The 26,408-nt window shown below is 40.5% G+C and overlaps 1 protein-coding gene across 6 annotated transcripts in view; it reads right to left on the reverse strand.

Moving 5' to 3' along the window:
- RAPGEF6 (Rap guanine nucleotide exchange factor 6) overlaps window positions 1–26,408 on the reverse strand; it is a 132,902-nt gene that overhangs the window by 4,199 nt on the left and 102,295 nt on the right. For 2 of the 6 annotated variants that reach the window (XM_056348754.1, XM_056348753.1), the window contains 10 exons: window positions 25,024–25,235; window positions 24,015–24,138; window positions 21,620–21,643; window positions 18,752–18,972; window positions 16,111–16,302; window positions 14,521–14,655; window positions 13,067–13,180; window positions 8,008–8,233; window positions 5,524–6,035; window positions 1,609–1,920 (listed from right to left, as the gene is read on the reverse strand). In XM_056348754.1, coding sequence (XP_056204729.1) covers window positions 1,609–1,920; window positions 5,524–6,035; window positions 8,008–8,233; window positions 13,067–13,180; window positions 14,521–14,655; window positions 16,111–16,302; window positions 18,752–18,972; window positions 21,620–21,643; window positions 24,015–24,138; window positions 25,024–25,235 — 2,072 coding nt within the window. The remainder of the gene's footprint in view (window positions 1–1,608; window positions 1,921–5,523; window positions 6,036–8,007; window positions 8,234–13,066; window positions 13,181–14,520; window positions 14,656–16,110; window positions 16,303–18,751; window positions 18,973–21,619; window positions 21,644–24,014; window positions 24,139–25,023; window positions 25,236–26,408) is intronic. The other 4 variants (XM_056348756.1, XM_056348755.1, XM_056348758.1 and 1 more) reach the window with 2 other exon arrangements.

Raw genomic sequence — 26,408 nt, forward strand, 5'->3', positions numbered from 1 at the left:
ATGCAGAGGGTACAAGTACCCAGCTACCTGATTGCAGTGAAGACCTCACTAGTTCATCGTGATCTCTTCATCATTGACCACTATATATTCAGTATCGCCACTTATCAAATCCTCAAGTAGTCTGAGGTATTGTAGTCATACAATAAAACTGTATTTCACAACAGAAAATCCCAGATCCTCCAAAAATTATTAGCATGCAGCTCCCAATAAGCCCAAAGCTACAGATCTGGGAGAAAAACCCAATAAATTACTTCCCATCATGCAGTGAGCATTGTATCCCAAATAAAATTAACCAAGCACTTTAAAAACAGTAAAAAGGGTGTATCTAAAAGTGTATGGTTAAATTTCGTTCAGAAAAATTTAGATTAAAATGTTTGAAGCAATGACTTCCTTATTTTTACTTTAAAAACATTTAATATCATGACCGAATTAATGCTGGGCAACTTTATGTTTTACTGTAAGTTTGAATTGCAATACTAATATATATGTTAAATACTGTTTACATATTTTACAGGGCCAAGATAGGATCATTTTGCATCAGAAATTGTTTCAGTCTAAATCCAGGCTCATTTTAAACCAGACTGTAATTGAAGGAAACAACCACAATATTCTAACAAAACAAAACAAAAAAAAAAAACCACCAAAAAAAAAAGAGTTCACTAGTAAAGAGTACAGAGAGATCACATCAGTGCATAGGTTTTAAAAGCAAATCAGCAGATAAACAATTAAATAGAAATTCCCGTAACTTAGTTTTGACACAATATAAGAGCAGTCTTTTTCAGAAAAATCTCTTGCTTTTTGGTCACCCGATACATGCTGTGCTGGGCAGCACCGGCTGTTGCTTCAAACAAAATCATGAAAAATTCAACTGGAAGAGACACTGTCAGGCCAAGCTGGGCTGAAAATGCAGGTTTTAGCAAGTGTACTTTTCAGAAGAACAAACATTCACTGTTATTTTTTTTCAACATTTTAAAACTCAAGCTGCTGTAGTCCTCAACAGAGATTTCTGGAGATTAATGCTAGCATGTGAGAATACAGGTGTGAAAGGAGTTAAGAGCTGAACAACACCCCAGCAAATCCCAATTCACAAGGGTCAGTTTAGGTCACCATCCCGATGCCACCCTGAAACGGTGGGACATCAGTTACTCAGCCCAGAAAGGCTGGAGATTTTCTGTGTGTAACTTACAGCCTGACAGTGTCCCTTAAACTCAACATTACCACTGAGAGGGGACAGATTTTAAAGAAAAAAAAAAAAATAGTTCCTACATGCTCTTAAGCGTCTCAGTTGTGCTTTGGGAGATCTCATATGTATATCTTTATATTTATTTATTTATACATAATTTAGAGTCTGTTTGGTGTCAACATGCTTTACCTAAAGGGAAGGCATTCTTTTTTTCAAATGTGCATATACATGCATATATATACATACATATACGCGCATGTATATACAGCTGTACAAACATATTGTACAATTTAGAGATTAATCAAGTTTTAATCTCCAAGAATCACCGAGAGAAAGCCCAGAACATCATTGTGAAGTAAACACTGCACAGACCAGATTCACACAGCAGTTCACTTAACGTCTACCGAGTCAGGTGTTGCACATACCATCCTCTTCACTATCTGCGTCAGGCATATCTGCTAGTTTGGGGTTGGACGGCTGCCGACTATGCCACTGGGGCATCCTCGATGCAATACAGGCCACCGGTTCACTACCGAGAGAAGCTGATGAAAGTCTAGAGAGGTCACTGTGCAGCATCTTTGACCTCTGCACTGCCACACTATAGTCTGGCGGTTTTAGGTGTGGGTGGTGGGGCGATCCTTCCTTTATGTCCGCTAAAGAAATCCCCATATATCCCGGAGGGGTGGGCGGTGGCTCCCTATACCTATCGTCCTTCTTAGGTGAGGTGACACAGTACACTGGCACAAGAAATAAGCAATGGAAATGTTAAAGAAGAAAAAAAAGGAAACAAAACGTTAAAAAATCATGAAATGTTACAATGGCAAAACAGAAACTGATAACAAAATGCAAATGCAGAAACACTGGTTATAACGACAGCAGCAGATATTTATGCTTTCATTTATGTTTTCTATTTATTTTAAGAAGTCAGAGTAGCAAGAGAACCCACGAACTCATTAGGCAAGATGCCAATTGAGTGTAAACAGGACTACAACCTTCTCTACATTCAGCTTGCAATTACAGTACTCATTATACTACTCCCTACTCCTGCGGCACCGCTCCACCGCGGGATGCGGTACGGACAGAGCCAGCACCGCAGCACTGCCAGCCCAGTCCGCTGCCACTCTCTGCTATGGGCTGGGAAACTGAAACAAAAGAAATTAAGGCAACTAGTGCAAAGTTACTTTGCACAGCGTGCTAACGTCCGACAGCAAGAACTGCTGGCTGACTTCCAACAACATCTACTTCATCACCCAAGAGAGGCCAGTGGCTTGAAAGAAAATCATTATAAGAAAATATCACCGTATCAACTGATATGTAGTAAGACATTAAACCACCCAATCACCCAAACTAAAAAAATAAAATACTATCACGTAAAACCGCTCCTATGAGGCAAAATGTATATTGAGCCTGCATTCATTATTTTACATCTTCTAACAGTAAATAATAGCTTATGTCCATACTTCTAATTTTTTCTTTTTCCCTTGTTGTTCTTTTTTTTTTGTTTTCTTTTAAATCTCTATCTTCTATTTTCTCTGTTTATTTCTCTGAGAAATAAACAGGAACATTCACGGAAAGAAATGCCTTTGGAAAGTCTGCACTACACCTTTTGCAGCCATGAAAAGCCTACAATCAACAATATTTATTTCCAACGTCCACGCCACATAATTCCTCTTCTGCCTTCCTGCCCTGTTCGTTGGCAGGAATGTGTGCCTGTTCAGGACACAAAGGCACTCAACCCAAAACTTTCTTTTTTAAAAGTTCCCTTCCCTCCCACCCACCCCCAGTCTGGGGCTCATGTGCATGTTAAATTGGGCTTTTTCCATGTACATGTTGCAACAGGAGAGTTTCAAAGCTAGGGTAAATTTTTAAATCTATTGGTTGAGTGAATTTACATTCTTCTTGGGGATACATTTTAAACAGTGCACGTTCATTACAGTTTCATTTATTTCAGCAACTGTAATATTTTCTTATCTTAGAAGAATGTGAAAGGATGAAAATAAAGCAGCACTTCATATTGCCTTGTGGCCTTCTGGGGCTCCAGGTGTTGGTATCAGGAACAAGAGATGGTTTATACCTGATGGCCTCAGTTAACACTTGGGCTTACAGTAAAATAAACCAAAACAAATCCACAGAGTCTGGGTTTTAGCAGATACATGGGAGTACAGGCAGAGATTTATACTGCTGATTTTAAGGACTAATTCTCATTTAACTAGCATTTAACTGGGCCCCTATGAGAAAGCAGGGAAGTGAAGGAGGCTTGCGTCTCCCTGAACAGCTGGGAAAGGGCTGGGTCCTCTGAGCAACCCCTGTACCTTTGGTCTTTGTTGCTTTTGCAGGAGGACTAACGAGGGCGGGTATGTTCTCCTTTAATGGAGAAACCCTCAGGCTTCCTAGAGCTAGCATCTACCCTACTGTAACAATCAAAGTAGGAATAATGTGCTCTTTTGTAAAGTTCCAATTCATAACATTTTACAAATTCTATCAAAACAAAACATTCTAAGAGCATTTAATGCCCACAGTATTAAGTGTCCATAATTTCTATCACCCACCCACAGTCTCAGGTAAGGTTACAAAACCCCTTTACAAGGAATTCCCCTTCCCAAGCAGCTGAATACTCAAATATTCACTTTGTAAAAAAAGTAGGGTAAAATTCCACACAGTGCTTAAGGGAATTGTAACTGAAAGGCAGCAATATAAGTTTTGCTGTCTACTACAGGTAAAAGTAATGGAAATGCTTTTCCCTTTGTATGTACAGCAATGGCACATCACCATTCCACACCCCCTCTGCTGGTAAAGCAAAGGCCGTATCAAGAAACATTCAATGCTGCGGAGGGCAGAGATGTATGTAAAGTACGAAGCCATTGCATTTACTCATTCCGCTGTTAGTACGCGAGCAGTGTCTTTTCAGCTCCTTTTCAAAGCTTTTAGGCGACAGAGCTTGTGCCAATTCTTTCAGGGTACTTTTCAAGACCAGCACTCACTGAGAAAATGAGCTAAAGATTCTTGTTTTGTACACCATATTCTGAATTCATGCAGTCATAGACTCTGGCAACAAGTTGTTTGTAGAGAATAAGCAAATGGTGAAATAAAGTTAAAATTTTTGGCATATTTTATGATGGTGAATAACATAACAGATTTGCATTTGCAAACCAGAAATTATATCCACCTATACCAGATCTCTGCCTAAGCCGACATATGCACGCTCTACCGAAGCACGCTGCTGAGTGTTTCTCACCAGTGTGCTATGACTGCACAAAGGAGGAAAACTATATGGTGCAGTATGTAAACAGAATTAAAAAGAAGGGAAAGAGCCATGAGCAAAGAGAGCATGTACTGAATAGCTACCATGCCATCTCCTAAAACGGCTCAGAGACTCATGAGCAGCTTTGAAACACTACAAGGGCAGAGTGCATGCACAGCAGTGAGCTACGAGCAAGTTTTCTGCAAGGCTTCACCATGCTGCCTTTCTTCTACAAAGCCAAAAAGCAGGAACACAATCCAAGACCTCCACCATACATGTGATATTTATTCAGGCAATTACCTTGATAACATAAACCCCTCTAGCAATCTAGTCAGTAATTAAATTGCATTTCAGCTGCACCCTTGACATACAGTCTAGAAAGCTTTGCGCTCCATGTTTTAGCTTGTTCCCGACAGTTCCTTTAGTTTTGGCTGCTAAACTCAGCAGGCCAGGGAAAGAACATCTTGCTCAGTAGAACTATGCACCTTTGAGAAGACATTTTGAAAGTTTCTCTCCTTTCATATGTAGCCAAACTGCATAATCAAATAAACGGCAGTTTAACATAACAAAGATAGCAAGGGAATCTGCTTTGCCCTTGAGCTTCCACAGACCAAAGCCCTGTGGATGAAAGCTGCCCCAGCCCCAGAGGTGGGACAGCTCTGCTCCACTCAGCAGTCATGCTCTTCCCTCTCAGGTCCATGGAAAGTCTGTACTACATGGACTTCAAGAAGCTGTGCTCATTGCTCCTTGTCAGAGAGAAATGTCTACAGTGATGAGTGTTTCCAAAACCATGCAAAAAAAAAAAAAAAAAAATAGAAGGCCATACTACAGAGAGGACTGCTTGACATTTTCATGGAGACAGTTCTCCGGCAGACCCATAAAGCGACTGGGAAGTGGGCTGGTTTATTATTTCAATTTTCCTAATGCAAAAGGCGGCGGCTTGAAAACACACTGTCTGCGTAGTGTTCTGATTAAAACCACATGTAAAGCCGAATTTAACATGCCATCCAGCTCCCAGACCTGCTGATGTCATTTAACAGCTTAGTATCAAAACGAAAAACAGATGTAGAAGCTTCCATAAGCTGTTGGCTTGGCTTACCTATCAGGCCTTTTTCTGTACTCGAAGTAACAGTTTTGTAAGTTGTATCAGCGCCTGGTTTAGAGTCCAAAACCTCCGTCTGCTCTGCTGTGGAGTTCTCCAACCCCCTCCGCTTAATCGTCCCATAGTTTGTTTCGTAGGTGTCTGACAGTGAGCTGGAGGAGGCCCAGCTCTGCCGAGACTGATCGAGCTCCACGCTGGCTTTCGACTGCCTGTTGGTTTTGGAAAAGCCTTCAGAATACAAATAACCCTCCTCAGAGTAACAGTTTGTGGGATCAACTTCAGCTATAGGTCCGTCCAGCTGGGTGTGACGGTAAGAATTGAGGAGATCCCAGCTCTTCTGGTTTGGGATATTCTGGAAGTTGTCGTGAGAACTACTTGAGCATGAAGTCCAGCTTCCCCGGCCGCTATCTGCTGCCTCTACCGTGATATGTTCATGGGAGATCTCCTCACTGCTCATGGAGGATGTGAAAGCCATCCCTCTGATGAGAGCAGGCCTAGTGATTGACCAGCTACATTTGAAAACGACAGAAATTGGGGGGGGGAAAAACATCTCATAAGCTTTTAAAATAGTGACATACTCTGAGACAATTACCTGGTTTTAAAGACAAATAAACTCTGGTTTTAAAGCAGGTAGGCAGCAAGGTCAGGGCACAGGGGAGCACTGACAAGAAACACTGTTCTTCCCGACCCCTTACTGCACACGCAGCAGGGAAGCTGTTCCCGGGGGAGTAACAACTCTGCAACAGGCATTTACAGGCTTGATCCCAAATCCATAAAAACCTGGCCCACAGCAGCCTTCGTCTACCAACTACAGCAAGACAGTGCCTGGCAGAAAGCAGTGGAGCAATTACCTCTCAGTTTCAGGCTACTACCACCTTTTTCTTTGCATTCAGAAACCAAAACTGAAACAAGTATTTAGAGTAAAAAAACCACCCCTTCACTGGCAGCAACATAAAGCTGTTCAGACAGAGTGCAGGTAGTTGTATTTCACGGTCGTTTGGAAATATTGGCATAAATAACATTTGTGGAAACGATCTGGAGTGACAGATTCTGAAAACCAAAGGACAACATTTCTTGTTTAATGAAATGGCTGCTAAAAGCTCTAATCGCTGTCAACGCATAATTAAGGTGAAAAAAATAAGGCCAGGTTTGCATGAATTTAAAATACATGAAGTTATGATTGCAAGACGTTATTCAAGTCTCTTAACTATTTCTGGTTATGTTAACGAATGCATGGGCAGCACATTAAAATCCAACACTGCCTCAGCAGCTTACCAACACGTGAAATCGAGGAACATTTCTTAGACATGTGCAGACAACTTTTTTCCCCCGTGCTTTCCTATTCTATAAACTCTAGCATAAACCCCCCTTTCTTCCCTCCAGAACCAATCGGAACTAAGGCATAAAGGAACAACCACAAAACATGAACAATGTGCTTTTTACGTGCAAGGGAAGGAGCGAGCTCAGAGAGCAGCAGTGTCCCTGGTGCAATTCACTCTCCTTCAGCCACCATGGAGGGTGGCTTTTCATGGCCAGTATGAAGGGGCATTTCACTCGATACACCATTACTGCTCTGACTAGATTCTCAGCATGCATTGTGCCTTTTAGAAAAGGGAATTATTTTCTTTTATGCAGCACATCTTTAAATTCCCATTTTAGCCCAATGAAACACACTGAATCACTAATTTCTTAAGAGCTGCATTACTTTAGCAAAGCATACACTAAGTTGTTTTTTTTACAGGGGAGAGAACACAGAATAGTGGTCTATTACAATAAACGATACAGAAACAACACAGAGCTCTTTATAGATTTCAATCATAAAAACATTATATAGCTTTTGAGATGAGCTGTAAAAATTAGAAACATAAGGGGCATCGCTCATTTACTTAAAACCACATCATCTGAGGGTAGAACATTCCCATGTATTAAATCCCACAGATCAAGGCTTAAAATCTAGTAAGACAAAACTAAAAACTTCCAGTTCAAAGTGTCATCTCGGGACAAGTCCTCATTGTACTGAAGTAACAAGACCTCTTGTGTAGAAACTCTCAGGAAGACGTGGGCAGAAAGCCCCCAGTCTGCCTAAGCAACAAACGGTAGTAAGAAAAATCCTTAAAAATCACATTAGAGTATGCTAAGTGACTGGCACTGCTGACTCAAGAGAGAATTGATTAACACCCTGCTCTTCTGCTGTCTCTCACTACTGCACTGATCTGTTAAGTATCGGCCTAGCTTTCAACACATCTGCAGTCTCCTGCAAGAGGGGTCCATCTGAACCCCCACCGATGGAACAAGCTGCTGTCTACCCAAGTAGTAGTGTAAGTTTCTTGGGAAAACAGGCTCTTTTCTGTACAGAGCAGACTGTGCTCCAGCTTCTAGCAAGAGCTTAATAACCACAGCAGAGTGCACAACTGTGTCCTGACCAAACCTTTGTTACACCCCTTCTGATACCAGTTACGAACCAAACCGGTTGCACCTTACCCTGGGCACGGCTGGCCATAATCAGCCAGCGGCTGAGGATGCTCTTTCCTCTCTGCTCCCACCGAATCCACCACGATGAGAGACTGGGACAAACTCCTCTCGTCTTGCAGCGCTGCTGACATGGAGTCCACTGAGCAGTTGCTCACAATGCTGGACCGGGATGAAATCTCACTGTGACTGGAGTCTGAGAAGTTATCAGATTTAGTGGAAGGTATAAGGGCGTAGCCTAAAGGAGAGGACAAAAGAATGCCTTAGTCAAAAAGCAATTTGAATTTACTATGCACAACAACAAAGTATTGACACACACATTTCAGCAAGGATATTTAGAAGAAACAACTTTCAAACCCTGTCTGCATAAAACTCGAAGTTTTTAGGGTACTAAAGCTTCTAGCACCTATCAGCATCTAGCACTGATTTATTAATGCGAGTCCGGTCACACAAATAACCTACCTGCAGCTCCACTACTCTCCAGACCAGAAGGTTAAACCTACGTGACCAGGATCAACAGCTGCAGCATGAATGGGTGGATAGATCAGGTCTGACTCTGCAAGCGCCGAGTCCTCCAGTATAACTGCAGTGCATGTCACAGAACCACACTGCGGGGCCAGGGCGGCAAGGGGCCGCTGGAGCTCACCCCGTCCCCCCCGCTGCAGCAGCTCTCCTAGAGCAGGACCCACCACGTCCAGGCGGGTTTGAATGTCTCCAGAGAAGGAGACCCCCCTGCCTCGCTGGGCAGCCTGTGCCAGGGCTCCGTCACCCGCAGGGCAGGGAAGTTCTTCCTCACGTGGAGCTGGAACTTCTCGTGGTGCGGTTTGTGCCCGTTGCCCCTTGTCCTGTCGCTGGGCACCACTGGAAGGGGCCTGGCCCTGTCCTGCTGGCACTCGCCCTGAAGATATTTGTAGACACTGGTAAGTTCCCCTCCCAGCTTCTCTTTTCCCAGTTAAACCAGCCCAGCTCTCTCAGACTTTCAACTATCCCTCTGCCTACCGTCATGTGAGACTCAAAAAAGAATTTGGCAGTGGATGAAGAGATGCTGACTAAGGTAAAAGCCAGCTATTAGCACTCAGGGATTAGCCATATGGTCTATTTCAGTTTTATTATCTGTTCCAAAATTAACAGAGAAGGAAGTAAAAGTGGGAAACCCCACTTTGGCAGGAGCTGGACCAGATGCCGGCATTGCTCCACCAAAGGGAAACAGCTAAAGACCTTACCAGGTTCAGAGCAAAATGTATAATGTATTTCATAATGTATTTTTTCTGCTTGGCTTACCCTTACCTTCAAATAACTTCTTTCAAACACAAATAATGTATATAGGCCCATATATCCAACACCTCCACTTCCTAGTACCTGGAGCAAACATAAAAGTGACTACTATACTGGGGACTTCCATGGGCTCTGGCTACACTGATCTTGTAGATGTTTCTGCTGGTATAGCTAAAGTGATTCCAGATGGGACACCCAGCCCCAGACTGCATCAGAAAAATCCCGTAGTATGGACAAGTCACCTAAATCATTTATTTTGATTACCTTACAGAATCAGGGAAAGAACTGAAATGAACACAACTCAGCAAAATGCATCTGGGCTGGTCTGAGGGAAAGAACACTCCAAGGTCCTTCAGATTTAGTGACTGGTCTCACCCCACACAGGGCAACCTAAAAGTCGAACTATGTATCTAAGAGCACTGAACACTTCTGTAACACTGACAGACTTGGGGCCATGACCACTTCCCTGGGGAGATTGTTCCAGTGCTGGACTAGCACCTCAGCGAGGAACTTCTTCCCTAATACCCAATCTGAAGTTCCTGCTTCAAGCCATTCCCAGGAGTCCCAGGACACCAGAGAGAAGAGATCAGCACCTCCCACTCTGCTATCCCTTGTGAGGAACTGTAGACATCAATGAAGGCATCCTTCAGTCTCCTCTGCTCCAAGCTGAACAGACCAAGTGACCTCAGCTGCTCCTCTTAAGTTATGCCCTCTAGTCCTTTCACCACCTTTGTTGCCCTCCTTTGGGCACATTCCAGTATTTTTACATCCTTTTTCTACTGTGGAGGCCAAAACTGCACACAACACTCAAGGTGAGGCCATATCAGTGCTGAATATTGCGTGACAACCTCTTCTTTCTGTGCCTAATGCAGCCCAGGCCACGGGTGGCCCTTTTGGCTGTCAGGGCACACTGCTGACCCATCTTGGGCTTCCCATCCACTACAACCCCCAGATCCCCTTCTGCAGCGCTGCTCTCCAGCCTTTGCCCCCAGGTCTATACATACATCCAGAAATACTTTGTCCCAGGTGCAGAATCTGCTATTGGTTCTTGTTCTATTTCATAAAGCTGGTGACTGCTCAGCACCCTCATCAAGATCGCTGTAAGACCTCTCTGGTCTGGAAGGAATCAACAACTCCTGATTTAGAGCTGTCAGCAAACTTGTGTGCACTCAACTCCCTGCTTCCAGGTCATTGATAAAAACACTGAAGAGGACTGGCCCTGCAATTGTGTCCTGGATAGCCCCACTAGTGAGTGGCCACCAGTTAGATGGTACCTCATTTACTACAGCTCCTTGGGACGGACCCTTTGGGCCAACTGTTTACCCACAGTATCGTGTACATGCTGGACACTTTGCCCAGAAGGATACCATGAGAGACAATACCAAAAGCTTTGCTAAAATCCCCAACACCCATATCTGCTGCTGTCCCTTCACCTTCCCAGCAGGCAATCTTGTCTTAAAAGGATATTAAGGTAGTAAGGTGCGACCTTCCCTTCACCAATCCATGTTGGCTTTGACTCATGACCACACTGTCTCGCAAGCATTTTTTAGTAACTCCCAGAATAATCTTCTCCATCATTTTACCTGGCACTGAAGTGAGCCTGACAGGCTTATAATCACCAGGGCCTTCCTCCTTGACTTCCTTGAAAATTGGAACAACATTTGCTAGCTTCCAGTTGACTGGAACTTCTCCAGAGTCCCAAGATCACTGATAAATAACAGACAGATTATCTAGCAATAACATTAGCTGACACTTTCAGTACCCTGGGATGAATCCCATCAGGTCCCATAAACTTGTGTGTCTTCAGTTGCAGCAGCAAATTTAGAATGCTCAGATTTCAAGCTCTCTGGAGTATTCATCTCTCTAGGTAAGTCCATGCACCATCTTATGGGCAGACCAGAGTTCATGCTCTTGTGCTGTCAGGCAACAAAATCAGGAGGTGTCTTAAACTGGTTTGCTGTTTGGTTGATTTTTTAAAATTAAAAAAAAAAAAAACAAAACAAAAAAAAAAACCCCACAAACCAAAACACTTTGCCTTCAATAATTCTCTGGCCTACAGCTGTGCCTTGTTTGCCTTTAATTGAGGGTAAAACATCTTGAATTAACAACTGTGTTGTGTTTCGGGTTTTTTTTTTAAACTTAATATTTTTTCCTTTAAGTTCCCAGTGGTTATCTCTATAGCAAATCCACTGCATGTCAGGAAACATATCCCTGCCTTCACAAGGAGAAAACAGTCTACAACATGCCTTATATTATGTGCATAAAGTTACAAAATTAGAACATTTATTTGAAAATACTGGATCATCAACTGCTTCATGTATAGGTAAATAAACATCTGTAAATTAATTAGAACATGGTCTTTCTTTACAGAAGACCACAAGAACACACTGTTGACAGTCCTTAGGCGAGCATTTTTACCCAGATCCCTGCTAATCGCTTGATTTCTCACTTCATTTCTACCTACATGTGCCTTTGAGCTGGACTGCCATATATTTACATCAATTAGGTGAAAATGCGAAATGACCAGGCAGTGTAAAAGCCATACCAGTGATACACACAACTTCATACAGAAAACTGGTGCTAGTAAGTCCATACAAAATACAGAGGTACTATGGAGCCACTGGTATATGTGTCACTGAGCATACAGCTCATAATTTGAGAAATTTCACAGCTTAAGCTTGATTATTGCTGTAAGATTTTAAGAGCAAATATGAGCCTTAAACATCAGTATTATCAAACTATAAAAAGAACTGTAACTTATGAATGAAAATAAATGTATTTAAGACCAGTATTTGTAAGATTCCATTTCAGTTTCTTTTCCTTTGACAATAATTAATACCTCACATTCTTCACTTTGTCTAATGGACTTCTAAAAATTAACACAACTGTAGTGTAGTAAGAAATGTTCTCAAAGTGCGTCTTAATTTTAAGACGCTTTTCTTCAAGAACTTCAAAGACCTGGAGAACAAAAGAACTCTTCCTCATTAAAGAGATTAACACTATCTGCGAGCTCAGTCATTCAATAACAGCATATGTGTATAAACAGACTGAACACCAAGTCTTTGCTGGGCTGAAAAGGTTAGCAGACGAAGACGTGACCAATGCAAGTTCACACCAACACTGGAAGTGAGCATTTGATTTACATCATGAGGGACTATCTAGAGTCTAATTAAGAGAATGTTGCAGAACTTACTGTGTCGTTGGCATTTGTGAAACACTAAATAACAGAACTGCCACTGTGCCTGCTCCTTGATTTTCTAAAATTCACATTATTGTCTTCACTGCACTGTAAGGGTGATTAGCTATAAATAACTGACACAAATATCTGAAAGGGAAGCACATTCAACAGCTTAAACATGTACATGAATAATGCTAAAATGACTTAGATAAAATCTGTGTATCTGACACAAAGTGGGCGTCATTGTCTTTCTCCTAAGAATACATCATATAGTCTTCCTTCTTTTTCTAGACTTCATGCATAGGCAGTAAGATGTCCACACATTGCTGTTGCTATAGATACTTGCTGTACTCAGAGCATCGCTGTCTTTCTCCGTTTGGTTTTCACTCCCTTCTGAGACTTCAGCATGTTCTGCTTCCCTTTTGGCAGCAAAAGCTGTTCTTTCCCTGGAGAAGCTTCTTTCCCTAAGTCTTCTAAACAGGGGTCCCTTTATTTTCCTGTGCTCACGCTCAGCTTCTGCCTTTTCACTCTCATCCTCTCCTTCTCCCTTTCCACTTATGTCAGAACTGCCTCTTGCTTGGACAATCATCCGAATTTTCTTTTGTAAATAAGCCCCACCTATTCCGTAGCTGCGTTGTCCACTGTTCTTGTTGCTGGTTTCACTGGCAAGTGATGAGGAAGAGCCCGAGAGATTCATCTGACTGCAGTTATCTGACCTCTGGATGTTACCAACTACGATAAAGTACACACAGGCAGATCTTGATAAGTGACATGATAAATAACAGCAAAAATAAATGTGCTTTTAAAGCCTTTTTTCTTCAATCTTATTTGCATATCACTTGGGTACAGCTCAAAAGAAAATGAAATCTAAGATTAAGTGGAAGGTGTTTGTGCCTAAAATTACATCTTTCAGCTGTCTGTGAAGCACCTAATTTTAGTTCAATGAGCTGTTAGCACTACACATACAACAGGGTACGGATCACCTCAATCAAATTAGATCAGTGCTAAAAATATGCTGAAAGCAAGTTGAATTAATGAAATAATCCCAAATAAACAAAATATTATTTTCAAAGAACTAGACGAAAGTTAACAAAAATAACATTTTTAAGCGATGCTCAAAAATCTCAGTGGAGCTAGGTTTGGCAACCCAAGTAATTAAGCTTCTTATACATATGCTGTGTTTAAGTAAAATAAGTGGCATTCTCCTAAAGGCAACAGTATCTTGTGAAGGCAGAAGTGGACGGACCAGCATGATCTCCCACTGAGAAGGGTGAGAAGATGCAGTAAGTCACCATGCCATGCCATGCTAATCCAGTGGCTTGGGGCTGTCAGTGAGTCAGAAGCAGCACAGAAGGGAGGGAGAAATGCCTTACACCATTCCACACTGACCACACTGGCTGACTACAAAGTGGTGTTAAGAGATTTCAAATGGATTCCCATCCAAGGTTGGTTGACTAATGATGAAGTGATGCGGGTCTTTTAAGATGAAGACATCAAAAATAAAGGGGTTCTCAGAGCATCATGATAGACAGGGACGTATACAAAGCCCTGTGCACAAGAACAAAAAATATGAATGGCAACTCAAGGATTTAGATGGATGCGCTACTTCTGCGGCTATCAAAACCATCTGTTCTGGAGAACTATGACACCATTTTATCTCCAGCTCCATCTAATCACCTGATATCCCAGCTACCTTAGGCAAAAACATAAGCTGCAGCTTCCATGCAACACTATTGTCTTCAAGTTTGCAAATCCCATTTGTATAAGTAGCCATCTAAATCGGAACCAATATGCCAACAGGCATCAACTCTTAAGATCTACCAGGAATTCTGTCAGAAGCACTTCATTTTTTAAGAAAACAACTCTTACCCTTTTTTAATAGTAGGTGACTCAAAGCCAAAACATATAAATACACTGAAAAACTATGTCTACTCATAGACAGACATGATTCTATTCTTGACATGACTATTCTAGACTACTATTTCTCTGACATGTCATTACCAACAAATATTCCTGCCACTGCCTGCCCTGGTTTTAGTACAGCCCAGGCCGATGCTCACGCACACACGTACCTTTGCGTGGAGAGCCCTGAGGAGAAGCGGGTGGGCTGGAGTGCAAAGATGATGCCATGGACATGGTGTCGTCTGTTTGTTTCTTACTACTTACTTCCTCAGACAAGCTTAAGGACTTCTGCGGAGAGCCTGTACCTATTAAAACCATGGAATTATTTACTGCATGTTGTTATTCTTTCAAGTTAGTGATATCTGTTTGAACTACAAATAAGCACAGTGTTCACCAATCACTGGAGTATTCAGCAAAGAGAGGAGCAGGCACTCGGATTAATCCTGCGTGTGGAGGCAGTCTCCATTTCAAATTTAGATCAGATCAACAGTGGCTACTGCTGCTGCTGGCTGCTCATCTGAAGTGTGTTCCAACGCCCCGGACATAACCACAACCATTTTAACAGATACACTAAATGTGGGTTTGGTAAAGGACTAAAAATTGTAACACACAAAACTTGGAGGAAACCCTTGCCCATAACACTGTTGGGACAGTGTTAAAAACAATTTGCAATTTGCATCATAGCCAACAAGTCAGGTCAAGATCTTCACAATCACAAGTTCTCAAATCAGCGCTCATGGGTGCTATACACAGCTTGGCAAGTTGAGCAAAACCAGTGAGCCACTTTACTTTGCCAACCAGTATTTCAGGATTTCCTGCACTACCAGACCACCTTGCAGAAGGACAGTGCTGAGGAGTGAAGCTGTCAATAGCTTTTTAGACGAACACTGAACACTTAACACACGGGAACGAAGAAACACCTCTCAGCAAAGCTTCTGGAACATATCAAGTTGCACAGGCTTTTAAGAGGAGACTTGAAATAACTGAACACTTTAATTTATATGCTGCAATATATTGTTTGCTAAAGCTGCTTTAAAGGATATTGATGCTTGATGCATCATAGAATCATTTCGTATCATTTACTAACTGCAACTAACTTTATTCAATAACCCACAATCGGAGCTTTCAAGTGATACAACAGCTGTTCAAACAGGTCAAAAGCATTTTAATACATAATGCTGCTTTGCAACTAGCAATTTTAGAGACAGAAAAAACTGATTGTCACTAGGAGCAATTAAAACCATGTTGCTCCATTTGACAATAATGTTGTTATAATGGTGTTCCCAGAGGCTAAATTATTAGATGTCTGTGATTTGTGATTTCAGCTAAATTTACTATACTTCATTTTGTCATTAAAAGAAACAAGCAATGTTGTTCTCTGTGCAAGATCCCTCTAGAATGCAGAAATACATAGTAAAAGACTTAACACAGTACATCTGACCTGTTTGAGAGAGATCAAGATCACTTTAGTTAGAACATGTTCATCAGTTCAAGGAGAAAAAAAAAAAGTGAAAAAGCAAGAGCATATGTGGAAACAGCACCTTACCATTAGCGGTTTTAAGAAATTTTAAAATTGTGCGAATGGCTAAGAAAACAGCACACTCTCTTAAAACACAGCAATATGCTTCAGCTGTTTTCAAGTGAATGAAGTAAATGAAGCACAGTGGCATCTCAAATTATCCACCCAACTACAAGCAGCTCCTCCCTTTTGCTTGCTTCATCTATAAAACTCTCCAGGCAAGTGACGTGAAGATACTCACTGAATGTGACATGATCCTTTGTCAGTCCCTTTTTCCTGCTGGGGTATAAATTCACAGTTGGAACCTGAAGAACTTGACTCATCCTGTTTTGTTGATGCTGATGGGCTTTAGTGGTTTGGCCAATTGATCTCATGGGTACTGGAGACATTTCTGAGGATTTTGCTCCCCTTCTTTCACTTAAATTCTTTGTCACTGTTACAGAAAAATTACATATAACTAACTTGCACTTTGAATTGCAGGATTATTACAGTCATTCTGAGTACAACCATCCAGACAAAACCACCATGGTATGAAGGAGATGAAACCTACTTGAAACCATTTCTATTCCAAAACACACACCTTCCATTACACTGAAGAGGCTGTTGCATGAAATGGCATTAAAAAAAAAACTAAACCCTTTAAAGTGCCATAGAGGTACTTTATAAAAAAAGACAAAAAATGTGATTTATTTCTACCAGAAGTCTGCATTTTAGCTGTTTGTACGTAAGGTGCAAAAGCATAACAGCATTTTCTTCAAAATGACATAATGCCACCAAAGGGAGCAGGAATGGTCGTTTTGCAAGTGGCATGAAACCTTTCACTAGGTGGCAGAATTGATTTACAACACAGGGCACCGATTCAGTTTCTACATTTACCACACAGCAATTAATAAAGTCTGAAGTTAAGGCCATCTGACTTCTCCTTAAATTCTCTTGGAAAAGTCTGGGTTAGAGCACTACTGCTGCTCACTCCTCCTGCAAGCAAGGCCAGGAGAATTTTACTACTGAGGTAAGAGACTGGGGAGCTGTACCTCCTACTCTTCTGGCTATGTGAAAAAAGCCACACCAATCTGCACAAAACTGATCTGCAAAAACAGGTACCAGGCTCTGTCATTCAAAGCTACTTGGTCAAATTTTAAATGTGGGTAAAGACTCAACGTGTGGAAGAACTCCTCCAGCAGCAGTCCGGTGCTCCCCCTCCACCCGCGCAAAAACCATGAGGGGGCTGGCAATTCCCTCCTGCTCCACATCGTTCCCCCACCCTTTCTGCTAGCTCTGCAAACTATGAGTATAATCTCAACCAGACCAGTTACCTGTGGTTTTGGGGTTTTTTTGGTGTTTTTTTCCCTGTTTTTTCAAAATAGGTACTTTAATAACATGCCACTCTACTATATATTTATGTATATATCCACTTAACCTCCATTTTTCTTTTCTGAAGTTTAAGAGGACTTGATCTGCTTAACTACATGGAGTAAAAGTTAGTATATATTCCCTATTTTTACTTCCAAATATCTATGGCTAGGACTGTGCAAACAAGATTTTAAATTATTTTTTTAAAACAACTGAAAAACAACCTGGTAACATTTATGTTTGTCTCCTGAGCATAGTACAGCCACCTGTTACGTTTGCACATACATCATCTATCAATAGTTCATCCTGACAGGCTTTAATTTATTGTTTTGGTGGAGGAGCAAAACATAAATCCCACAACAGCATCACCTCCAAGTCAAAACATTCTGTGCTATTCCATACCTGGCTGAACAAGCACACACAGAACACCTCTCCCCTAACAATGCATGATGCCCTGCATCTTTTTATTCAGAGCTGCCTTTGATTTCTGGAGCCCTCAGGCACAAGGCCAGTGTGAATACACAGACTTTTAACATTTTTATAAAGGCAGTCAAGGATGGCTGTTTCCAGGATTCCTACATCAGTGCTATGTAAAAGGAAATGCTAAAAAAAAAAAAAAAAAAAAATGCATAGGAAGGTACCTTAGGAAGTAACAAGGATTTGTATTCTTAATACTGCATAATGGAAAGGACTTAAAATTTTATCTTCAAGATGCCATTCCCTAGTCATGCTTTTAAATTACCGCATCAGAGACAAAACAGTATTTGAAAACAAAACCAAGTTTTAAACTGCTACATTTGGACAACAGACAAGCATGAACAGTTTCGATTAGCAAGGTTACTACTCTTCTATTTTGAAACAAACCTACCTTTCAAGAAACTGGAAGTTTTGATCCTTAGAAAGGATCAAAACCAAACACAATAACCATTCCTCATTTTTAAATAACAATTTACTGACCTGTGTAAGATAGGAGGTTAGATAATTTGTTTAGTTAGACAGTTGCACAGGAGTTCAAATTATGGAAACTGTCTTGCTGCAGCCTTCAATTCTTGGCTGTCAAGCCATGTCAATCCCATCAGTCAGTATTGACCTAACTTCTCCTTCAACAATCTTCATTTATTCTAAGCTGTAATCCATTGCAGCTTCTATATTGATTTTGCCTCTTTTCATTTTCTTGCTGTTCATACGGTAAACGTTACTTTTATCCTTCCTAATTCTGTACAAGGACAGCAGGGCAAGAATAGAGCTAATGTACTATTGAATTTCCTTCCAGACTGATGAAAAGACACACAGTTTAAGAACTAAAGGTCAAACTAGAAAACATCACTGAAGTTCTCAGAGTTCAACCAAGATTCAAAGATAAATACTGGCTTGCTGAAATTGTAAGTACGTGAACTGACAAACAGGCACTTCCTAGAGTATGTCTTCTTGAAGGTAGAAGAGAAAGATCATAAATGGGTTATTTCTAAGGAAGGAACAAGATTTTTATAGATTTCATAGATCATGCCAGCGTTCTAGAACACTGTACTTACGAGTGCTATATGCAGGCTCACACTGAAGTGACAATATTTGGATCTTTTCCTCGTCTGTCTCTACATTCAGGTTGGACAAGTACTGCTTAACCTTCCTCGCCATCTGGGCATCCTCGTACAGCTTCTTGGCGTTCAGAAGGGAGCTGCGTCGGGCACGTTTTTTATGAGCGCCTCCTTGCACATCCAGCATATTTGAGTTTGTGCTGCCCTGGCTAAGAGACCTATAAAAGAAGAGAGCGATGCAGTAAATTTTTAGGTCTCAACAGCAATGAAGAGCTACAGTAGCAGACGCCAAAGCAGATTAATACCAATAATCTTCAGTTAGGGCTAGTGCATGCTGATGCAAATGAGTTAAAAAGATGAACAGCATTAAAACAACACTTGTCTTCTGGTAAATTGATAGCAGCAACTTGAATCTAGAAGAGGATTGCATGTTGAAGTGTGGAACTAGGAAGAATGAGGCGCAACGCTGCGTACAGTACCCGTTTCACTCTGTTAATGAACCGCTCTCTTTCTGGCCCACACTATTTCTACTGTAGATTGTAAGAGTGGACAAACTTGGTAACTTTGTTGGTTTAAGGAATTTGGTACCCACTGTACGCATCAGGCCTACAACAGAAACTTCTTGCTATTAGCATAGTATAGAAGTGACTGAGTATTGTGATTCTCTTAGAAAACTGAGCTTCTGACAATGTTAAAATAAGCAGAAATATTATGTAAAACATGCAAAGTACATTTTATTATGCACTCAACTTCTTTCTCCAATTAAAAACATTCACAGAAGAGCAGCTCATTAATGTATCCCAACAAAGGTCAGGAAGGCAGTTATGATATACATATGCCCAGACCTTGTACAGACTTGCATCTATGAAAGACAATGCTCCTTCAACAACTCCTAATTTTGAGCTGCCAATTCTATCAGCAACTGAAGCAAAAATAAATAATCCCCAAATTGTCAACGTACATCAGTTACCCTCCCTGATAGCCACTCTTATTCACACCGAATCAGTGAACCAACAACTGATAGTGGTATAGTTCAAACAAACACATCACCCACTCCCACTGTCAAAGGCCCAATGGCCAAAACAGTCCTAATGTATTTTTTAATAAACGGAGATCATAGTGTATGTTACCTGTAAATTCTAACAGAAAGTTGTTTCAAGTTGGTTGGTTGTGGGTTTTTTTAAACAGAGGAATAACTTTAAAAGGCTAAATTATTTGTGAAGACATTTAGCAAGATCTTGGCTGTGTTTACAGAATCACAAGTGGCAGAATAAATCTCCAGCAGAGAAGAGCCATAACGGCCAAAAAAGTCAGAAGGGAACATGTTGTTAGAGGAAGTCTAAAGAATCAAGCACACTAAGCTTAAAAAATAAGAAGTGATAGAAAACAGCTGACTGCAATATTTTCAAAGATGTTAAATGAGTCAATCTAAGAGAAAACATAAGCTTAAAAACTGGCAGAAATGTATAGCTTAAGTAAAAAAAGTAATGCTATTACAGGCAAAAAGCAGCAAAAGGCGTGATGGACTGTTCACACTTATTCAAACCAAGGGGCACTCCCATCTCCTACGGATAAGAACAAAGCTAATATCTCATGTGTTATGAAACAGGAAACTACACTATGTTTATTTTTAATGATATAGATATTTTACTGCTGACGTACACACTGGTTTTCTTTTAAGCCTGGACTTGACTTTTTAAGGCAACTTAATTCCATTTCCTCTAAAAATGATTTCTCCTTATTCACTTGTGCTCACAGTAATCCCAAGGGTTAGAAGTTACACTGGCTCCAGCTGGGCATGAGGTATTTCTCCCCAGCAGCTGTACTGGGAGCAGCTGATAACTGACCACCTAACACTGCCAGCCGAGCTCTCCTGCACCAAGGCCACCCACACGCTGCTCATCATGCATCAGGGACCAGTATCCAAACCTGCTCTCCCCAGTTTGCCTAGCACAAGCCCTGGCACTGTTCCCATGACTGTTGGCAGGGGTAAATCCGTTCTCTGCACAAAAGAGCCTGGACACACTTTGCAGACAAATTGCATGGCTACACCAGGCTTCCCCTGCCACTTGCAAAGCGATTGCAGCGAGGGCAGGGCACCGCGGGCGTTCCTGCCTCTGCCCTCCACACACTGCTGACACGCTCACATACAGCTGGCTTCAAATTGGGCACCCACAGCATCAGAAGTAGAGTTTCCAAGTGCAAAGGCACACAGATAATAGATTATGGGCAAAAATACACATAAAGATCATATAAAATATGGCTACATCATCATCTTTAAATCACTGCCATGTGTCAGTCAGGATTTTCACTAACCAACCTTAGCACTCTCATTTCTAGTCATTTCATTATTCAGTCCCTGCAAAATCAAGACTCCCAGTGAAATCAATGAGGATTATGGTGTATGAAAGGAGATACATTTTATATATATACTAAAAATAAACACTTTGAAGCTTGAATGCAATCTTCACGAGGGGAAATTATCACAATTCATGTACCGTAATATAAGTGTCCTTACAGTTTAAATGCAGAATGGCTTAAACTTTCCTGTTACATGTTGAAAAGCAAGTTATTTATTTCCCAAAATAGTCTGCCTTCCAATATAACTGCGTAGCAGGTGGGGTTTTTTAATGCATAAAGCCAAAACTCAAACAACTTATCCAGTACACAAAAGCAACGCAGAAATCTTACAGCTGCAGTATAACGTTGACAGTAACCTCTTATTCCTGTTTTCCAAAAAATATGTATTGCAGGGTTAATAAAATGCATGCTGTATTTCAGATGCATGCACTAACGAGGAGGATGCAGTATGTTAAGAGTTGCATAATCTTTATTCATCTTAGTTGCATTCATCTCTACACTTACCCCAAACTTCTCCACCTCTTCTTCCTGTAAGCAAGAGCCATATACATTGAAGCATGTATTTGAACAGAAAAGCACAGGAAAAAAATAAAACAGTTGAGAGTCAGGAAGAAAGATGTAGACAGGAAAGAACAGAAAAGAAAAAATTTCTATACAGCAAAATTCTTCTCAAACAATAACACAATGTTTTAATGGAATGCAAGGGCAGGACTTGCTCATATACTTCAATATGGAAGAACATCTATCAGTTTTTTATTTTTAAGTTTAACCTACAAATTTAAAAACCAAACTTGCACCGAGTTGTCTTGTTAAGTATTTGCTGTAAGTAAAATTCAGTTTTGATGGAGTGCACAAAAACTGTTCACACTTTCTGCAATATGAGTAAGTTGATTAAATTAATTTATTCTTTGCATTAGGACTGCAGTAAGCACATGAGAAATCATCATCAGTATTCAAGTTTATGATGTTGTTTCCCTTGATTGCTTGCTGGAAAACAAGCTAGTTGCCAAATACACATTGAAAAACTAGATGCTCTATATTAATTGGTAATGAACTTGCTAGCAAGTCTCATGTTACCACTAACAAGCATCTTTTCTTGTTCGTTTTTAATCTTCAAAAGCATTTATTGGTGCTTCATAACACAAACTGATAGATCAAACACCAAAGGCAACGAAAATGAATATAAATGATGTGAAAACATGGAATTATTTTCTTTTAATCTTTGGCACTACCTCTAATATTAGATGCCTAAGCATTTAATGTCAGTGTGCATAATTTAAATTATGGTCATTAAAATGTGTTTCCTAATTCTGAAAAAAAAACAAACATACATACTAAAGGTAACAATTTACTATTAAATTCATTTAATGATTAGACTTCATTAGGTCTTAGAAAGTGCATGGGGTATCAGGGAAATTTATTTATACAAATTTCACCTGTGAATGCCAAACTTTCTGAAAAGTAACTGTAGCTTATCAGTAAGTAGCTTTATAACCTTATGCTAAAAAAATTTTGCTAATTCAAATCCAATAGTAGGAAGGTGAATCTCCACTTTGAAACCAGTCCATCTTATAACAGATCCCTCGTTAATGTTTATTTTGTCTCAAACCTCAGCTGGACCAATTTTAAACAAAATAGTTATGTTTCCTGATAGTCAGCACTGAAAACAGACAGGATTCACGACTGGCTGTGAATCCTGACCACTGGAAGACCATGGGGAACCAAATTTCTATGCCCTTACATCTGCTCCGTACCCTTACATCCGCTGCCTCCTTCCCCTGTGCAGATGTAACTGAAATGATAAACCAAAGACAATTACAACTGCACAGGTGAGCTATCGAGTGGAATTTAGTTGGGGCTTGTACAAAGTACGCTTCAGCCACAACTGTTCACTAAGCTTCCTCCGTGCTCTGCGCTCCCTCCACGGTGTTCGAAGCTCTCCACCGCTGGCCAGATGCTGCTGGGGACACCCACGGAACAGACAACCCACTGGAGTATTTGTCGGTTTTTAAAGTAGAAACTGTGTAATGACTGGGCACAGGACATCATCTTGTCGCCAGCTCCCCACCTGAACTGCCCCCTGAGCGGCTCTGCCTGGCCGGTTCAGTGCAGAGGCAAGCTAACAGCGCGAGGGAAGGACAACACGGCCCTGCTCAGCATCAGGACCCTGCATGGGAACAACGGAGCTGCTGATGCTTTTAGTTCAGCCAGGGGCAAGCAAACAGATGCAGGAAGTTATTTAGTTCCACTAAATATTATCTGGAGCTAATCAGCACCAGATTTAGAAGTCATAGTGCTTTTATTCTGCAGTTTGACAATACAGAGCCTGATGATATTATGCGTCAGGAAAAAAAAAAAAAGAAAAACAAACAAAGAAAAAGTAAAACAAGAAAACATCTTCCACTTGCTTACAGCCTGAGCATATCAGACATTATGTAGGTGGAGCAAGCTGTGCTTAGAACAAGTAATAAAAAATATTTTGTTGGTTTTAATATGTTATCAGCGGGGTTTTGTTTTGAAGCAACATTTCAGATTTATACATGGGTGATTTAGGTGCTTTTTATATCTCTCTCTCATATATAGATAATATTATACCCCACTAATATTATACCTCTCCCAAAACTACTGACACTAACATTTTATTTAGCAAAAATATGAATCATTCAAATTAGAACCTACTCTTCTTTGCTTTTTGAAGACAAGTTCATTTAGTAGCCATTAAAAGCAGGTTTTGGAAGCATCAATTGCAGTGCCATAATTTGATAAAGATTGTGGTTCGGATGGTAAATGTTAATGGTAAGTTACACAACGAAATATTAACACACTGACGCACACACAAACCCAGACCCCTACCCATGCTGAGACACCTCCAATCCTACTGTCTTTCTAAATTGCACACCTTTGTCTGAACATTACAGCCGGATCCATGTTTGCTGAGGTCATTCTGACAACTTGGCGAATTTCTTTGGCAATCATTCTGAGTTTCTCAAAATTTACCAGGCCATCCACTTTAGAATCATTTCCTGCATAATTGAAACACACACACATATATGAAAAGAGAGTAAGAAATAGTTTGTAATGGTGATGTGTTCCCAGTCCCCCACATCACCCTTCCTCCCTCCCAGCCCCTCCATCAACAACACTGCTTTAATCAAAATAGCAAGAAAACAGAAAGTCTGGCAAAATACAAGTAACAATTAGGCCCACTCAGACTACCTAACATTACTCTTGTTAATCTATTTCTAAAGTCACAAGTATTAGTAGGAGGAAAAAGGAGTAAGTGAACTAAGCTCAAATTCATTGGCATAGATGTTAAAATAATATAAATACAGAACTGACAAACAGTGTTCACATTCTGAAATTAGCTCAAACTGTTCTGAAATATCACCACCAAGAACTGGGCATATTTGGAAGCACTTTAACCAATTGTGAACAGAACTTTGTGTGAAAAGAACAAAATGGAAATGGTTAAACAAAAACCCTTGAAAATGCTGAAAGCAAGAGTAGGAGGTGTTGTATCATCATAGCTGTCTGAAAGCCGCAACATGGAACGAAAACCTAGAAACATCACTGCAAGTTTTTGCAAGAGAAATATTATGTGAAGCAGTGTAACTACCAGTTAAGCACACTCACCTGCTCTTCCACACTAAACCTTAGGACAGCTGATGAAGATTAAGCACTGCTTATAAAAATTAAATTCATATTTTTAATATTCTAATTTTTGTCTAGGATCAATCTCTTCCATTATGCATTCAGAGTTCAATTTTATTTTACTCCTACAACGGACACATCAAAAGCATCCTACTTGTGGCAACTTCTTGTAGACATTTGTTGAATCACGGAGCACTGAAGAGAGGGCTAGAGCATCTTCAGGACTTAGTTTATTATTTCTCTACATTTGACATTACCTTCATGCAGAAATGTGATGTCCTTCTTGACAACAGGAAAAAGTGGAATAATTGGAGGCTGCATGCTCTGGCTGCTAAGGATGTTGCGGTATTTTGCCATGTTTCGAGATGGATCAAAAAGATCTTGAAGGTCTCTGAGGTGCTTTTCATACTTGCTCGGTAACTTTTCCCAGGTGCCTCTGAGACGTGCTACTGGTGCAAGATTTAACCCACTGCAAGGCAGATACATTTCATTATTAGCTGTTAGTACAATCACTACCTTTCATAAGGAAGAAGTAAAGGGCTGGAGTTCTGTTTTAAGGATTAAAAATAGCTTTCACAAGTTTAACTGTAAAGCTGGGGGAATGCCAGGCTGCATGTCCATCACAGTAAACGAAAAAGAACTGTAAAGAGCATGACTGCTTCCTAGTCACAAAGTACAAATTTCAAGTTAGCCTGCCAAAACAATCTCGCTGTAACATCATACTGACACCGATTTAATTTAAGAACCACTTCTCTCCTGTAAAAACGTATACCACAATAAGGACAAAAAGGGTGAAAAATTAATGAGGTGAATACATGGCTACAGTAGCAAGTGAGAACGGTGCACAGCTTATCCCAAGCAAAAGTGGCAAGACTTTAGAGGAGCACGTTTGGAGCATTTGTAAATGAGCACCACCAGACTGAGAATTAGGAGCCACTATTTTAAAACTTGTTATATACTCTCATTCTCATAAGTAAAAATATATCCATGATTAGTTGGATGCAATAAAAAAAAATAAATATATCCATCCTCCCTATCATAATCTGTCACCAACTTTGAATTCGTGGCAAAATTACTTGAGCAAAGTCCTCATAGGTACAGAAGTGGAAAGCAATATTCTCCAGCATTCATTAATAGATCCACAATTCCACAATTACTGAATTTGTTATTCTGAGAAGACTTTTCTTCTCATTTTGAAGGCTTCAGAAACTCATTCTGTATTTTTATTTTTTTTAATACAGACCTCTCTCCATGCTATTGTCAATTCACAAAGCCTTCTCACATGAAAAAAATCAAGCATATGCTGCCACACAGCTCCTCTTTTACATGCTACACCAGGATGGCTATCCTGCTATTTCAGGAGACATATGGCATCGTATTGATATGCAATGCAAGGCAAGGAAAGAAAAAGAACCCCTGTGGCATACGCTAACAAAGCCATATTCCCCTGGAAATGAGTAAACCAAAACAACTAATTTATTTGCTTTTTCTGACCAAAGACCGCTTCAGTCATGGCCTGATTAGACTTAATCAAGAAGCAGGAAGAGTCATTTCTCCACCTATGACAAAAAAACCATGACAAATTAAGCAGCAGAATACAGAAATTAGATTCAGTATCCACATGTATATTCGCTGTGTAATG

Source organism: Falco biarmicus, chromosome 8 (genome assembly GCF_023638135.1).
Source record: "Falco biarmicus isolate bFalBia1 chromosome 8, bFalBia1.pri, whole genome shotgun sequence".
Taxonomy (NCBI): Eukaryota; Metazoa; Chordata; class Aves; order Falconiformes; family Falconidae; genus Falco; species Falco biarmicus.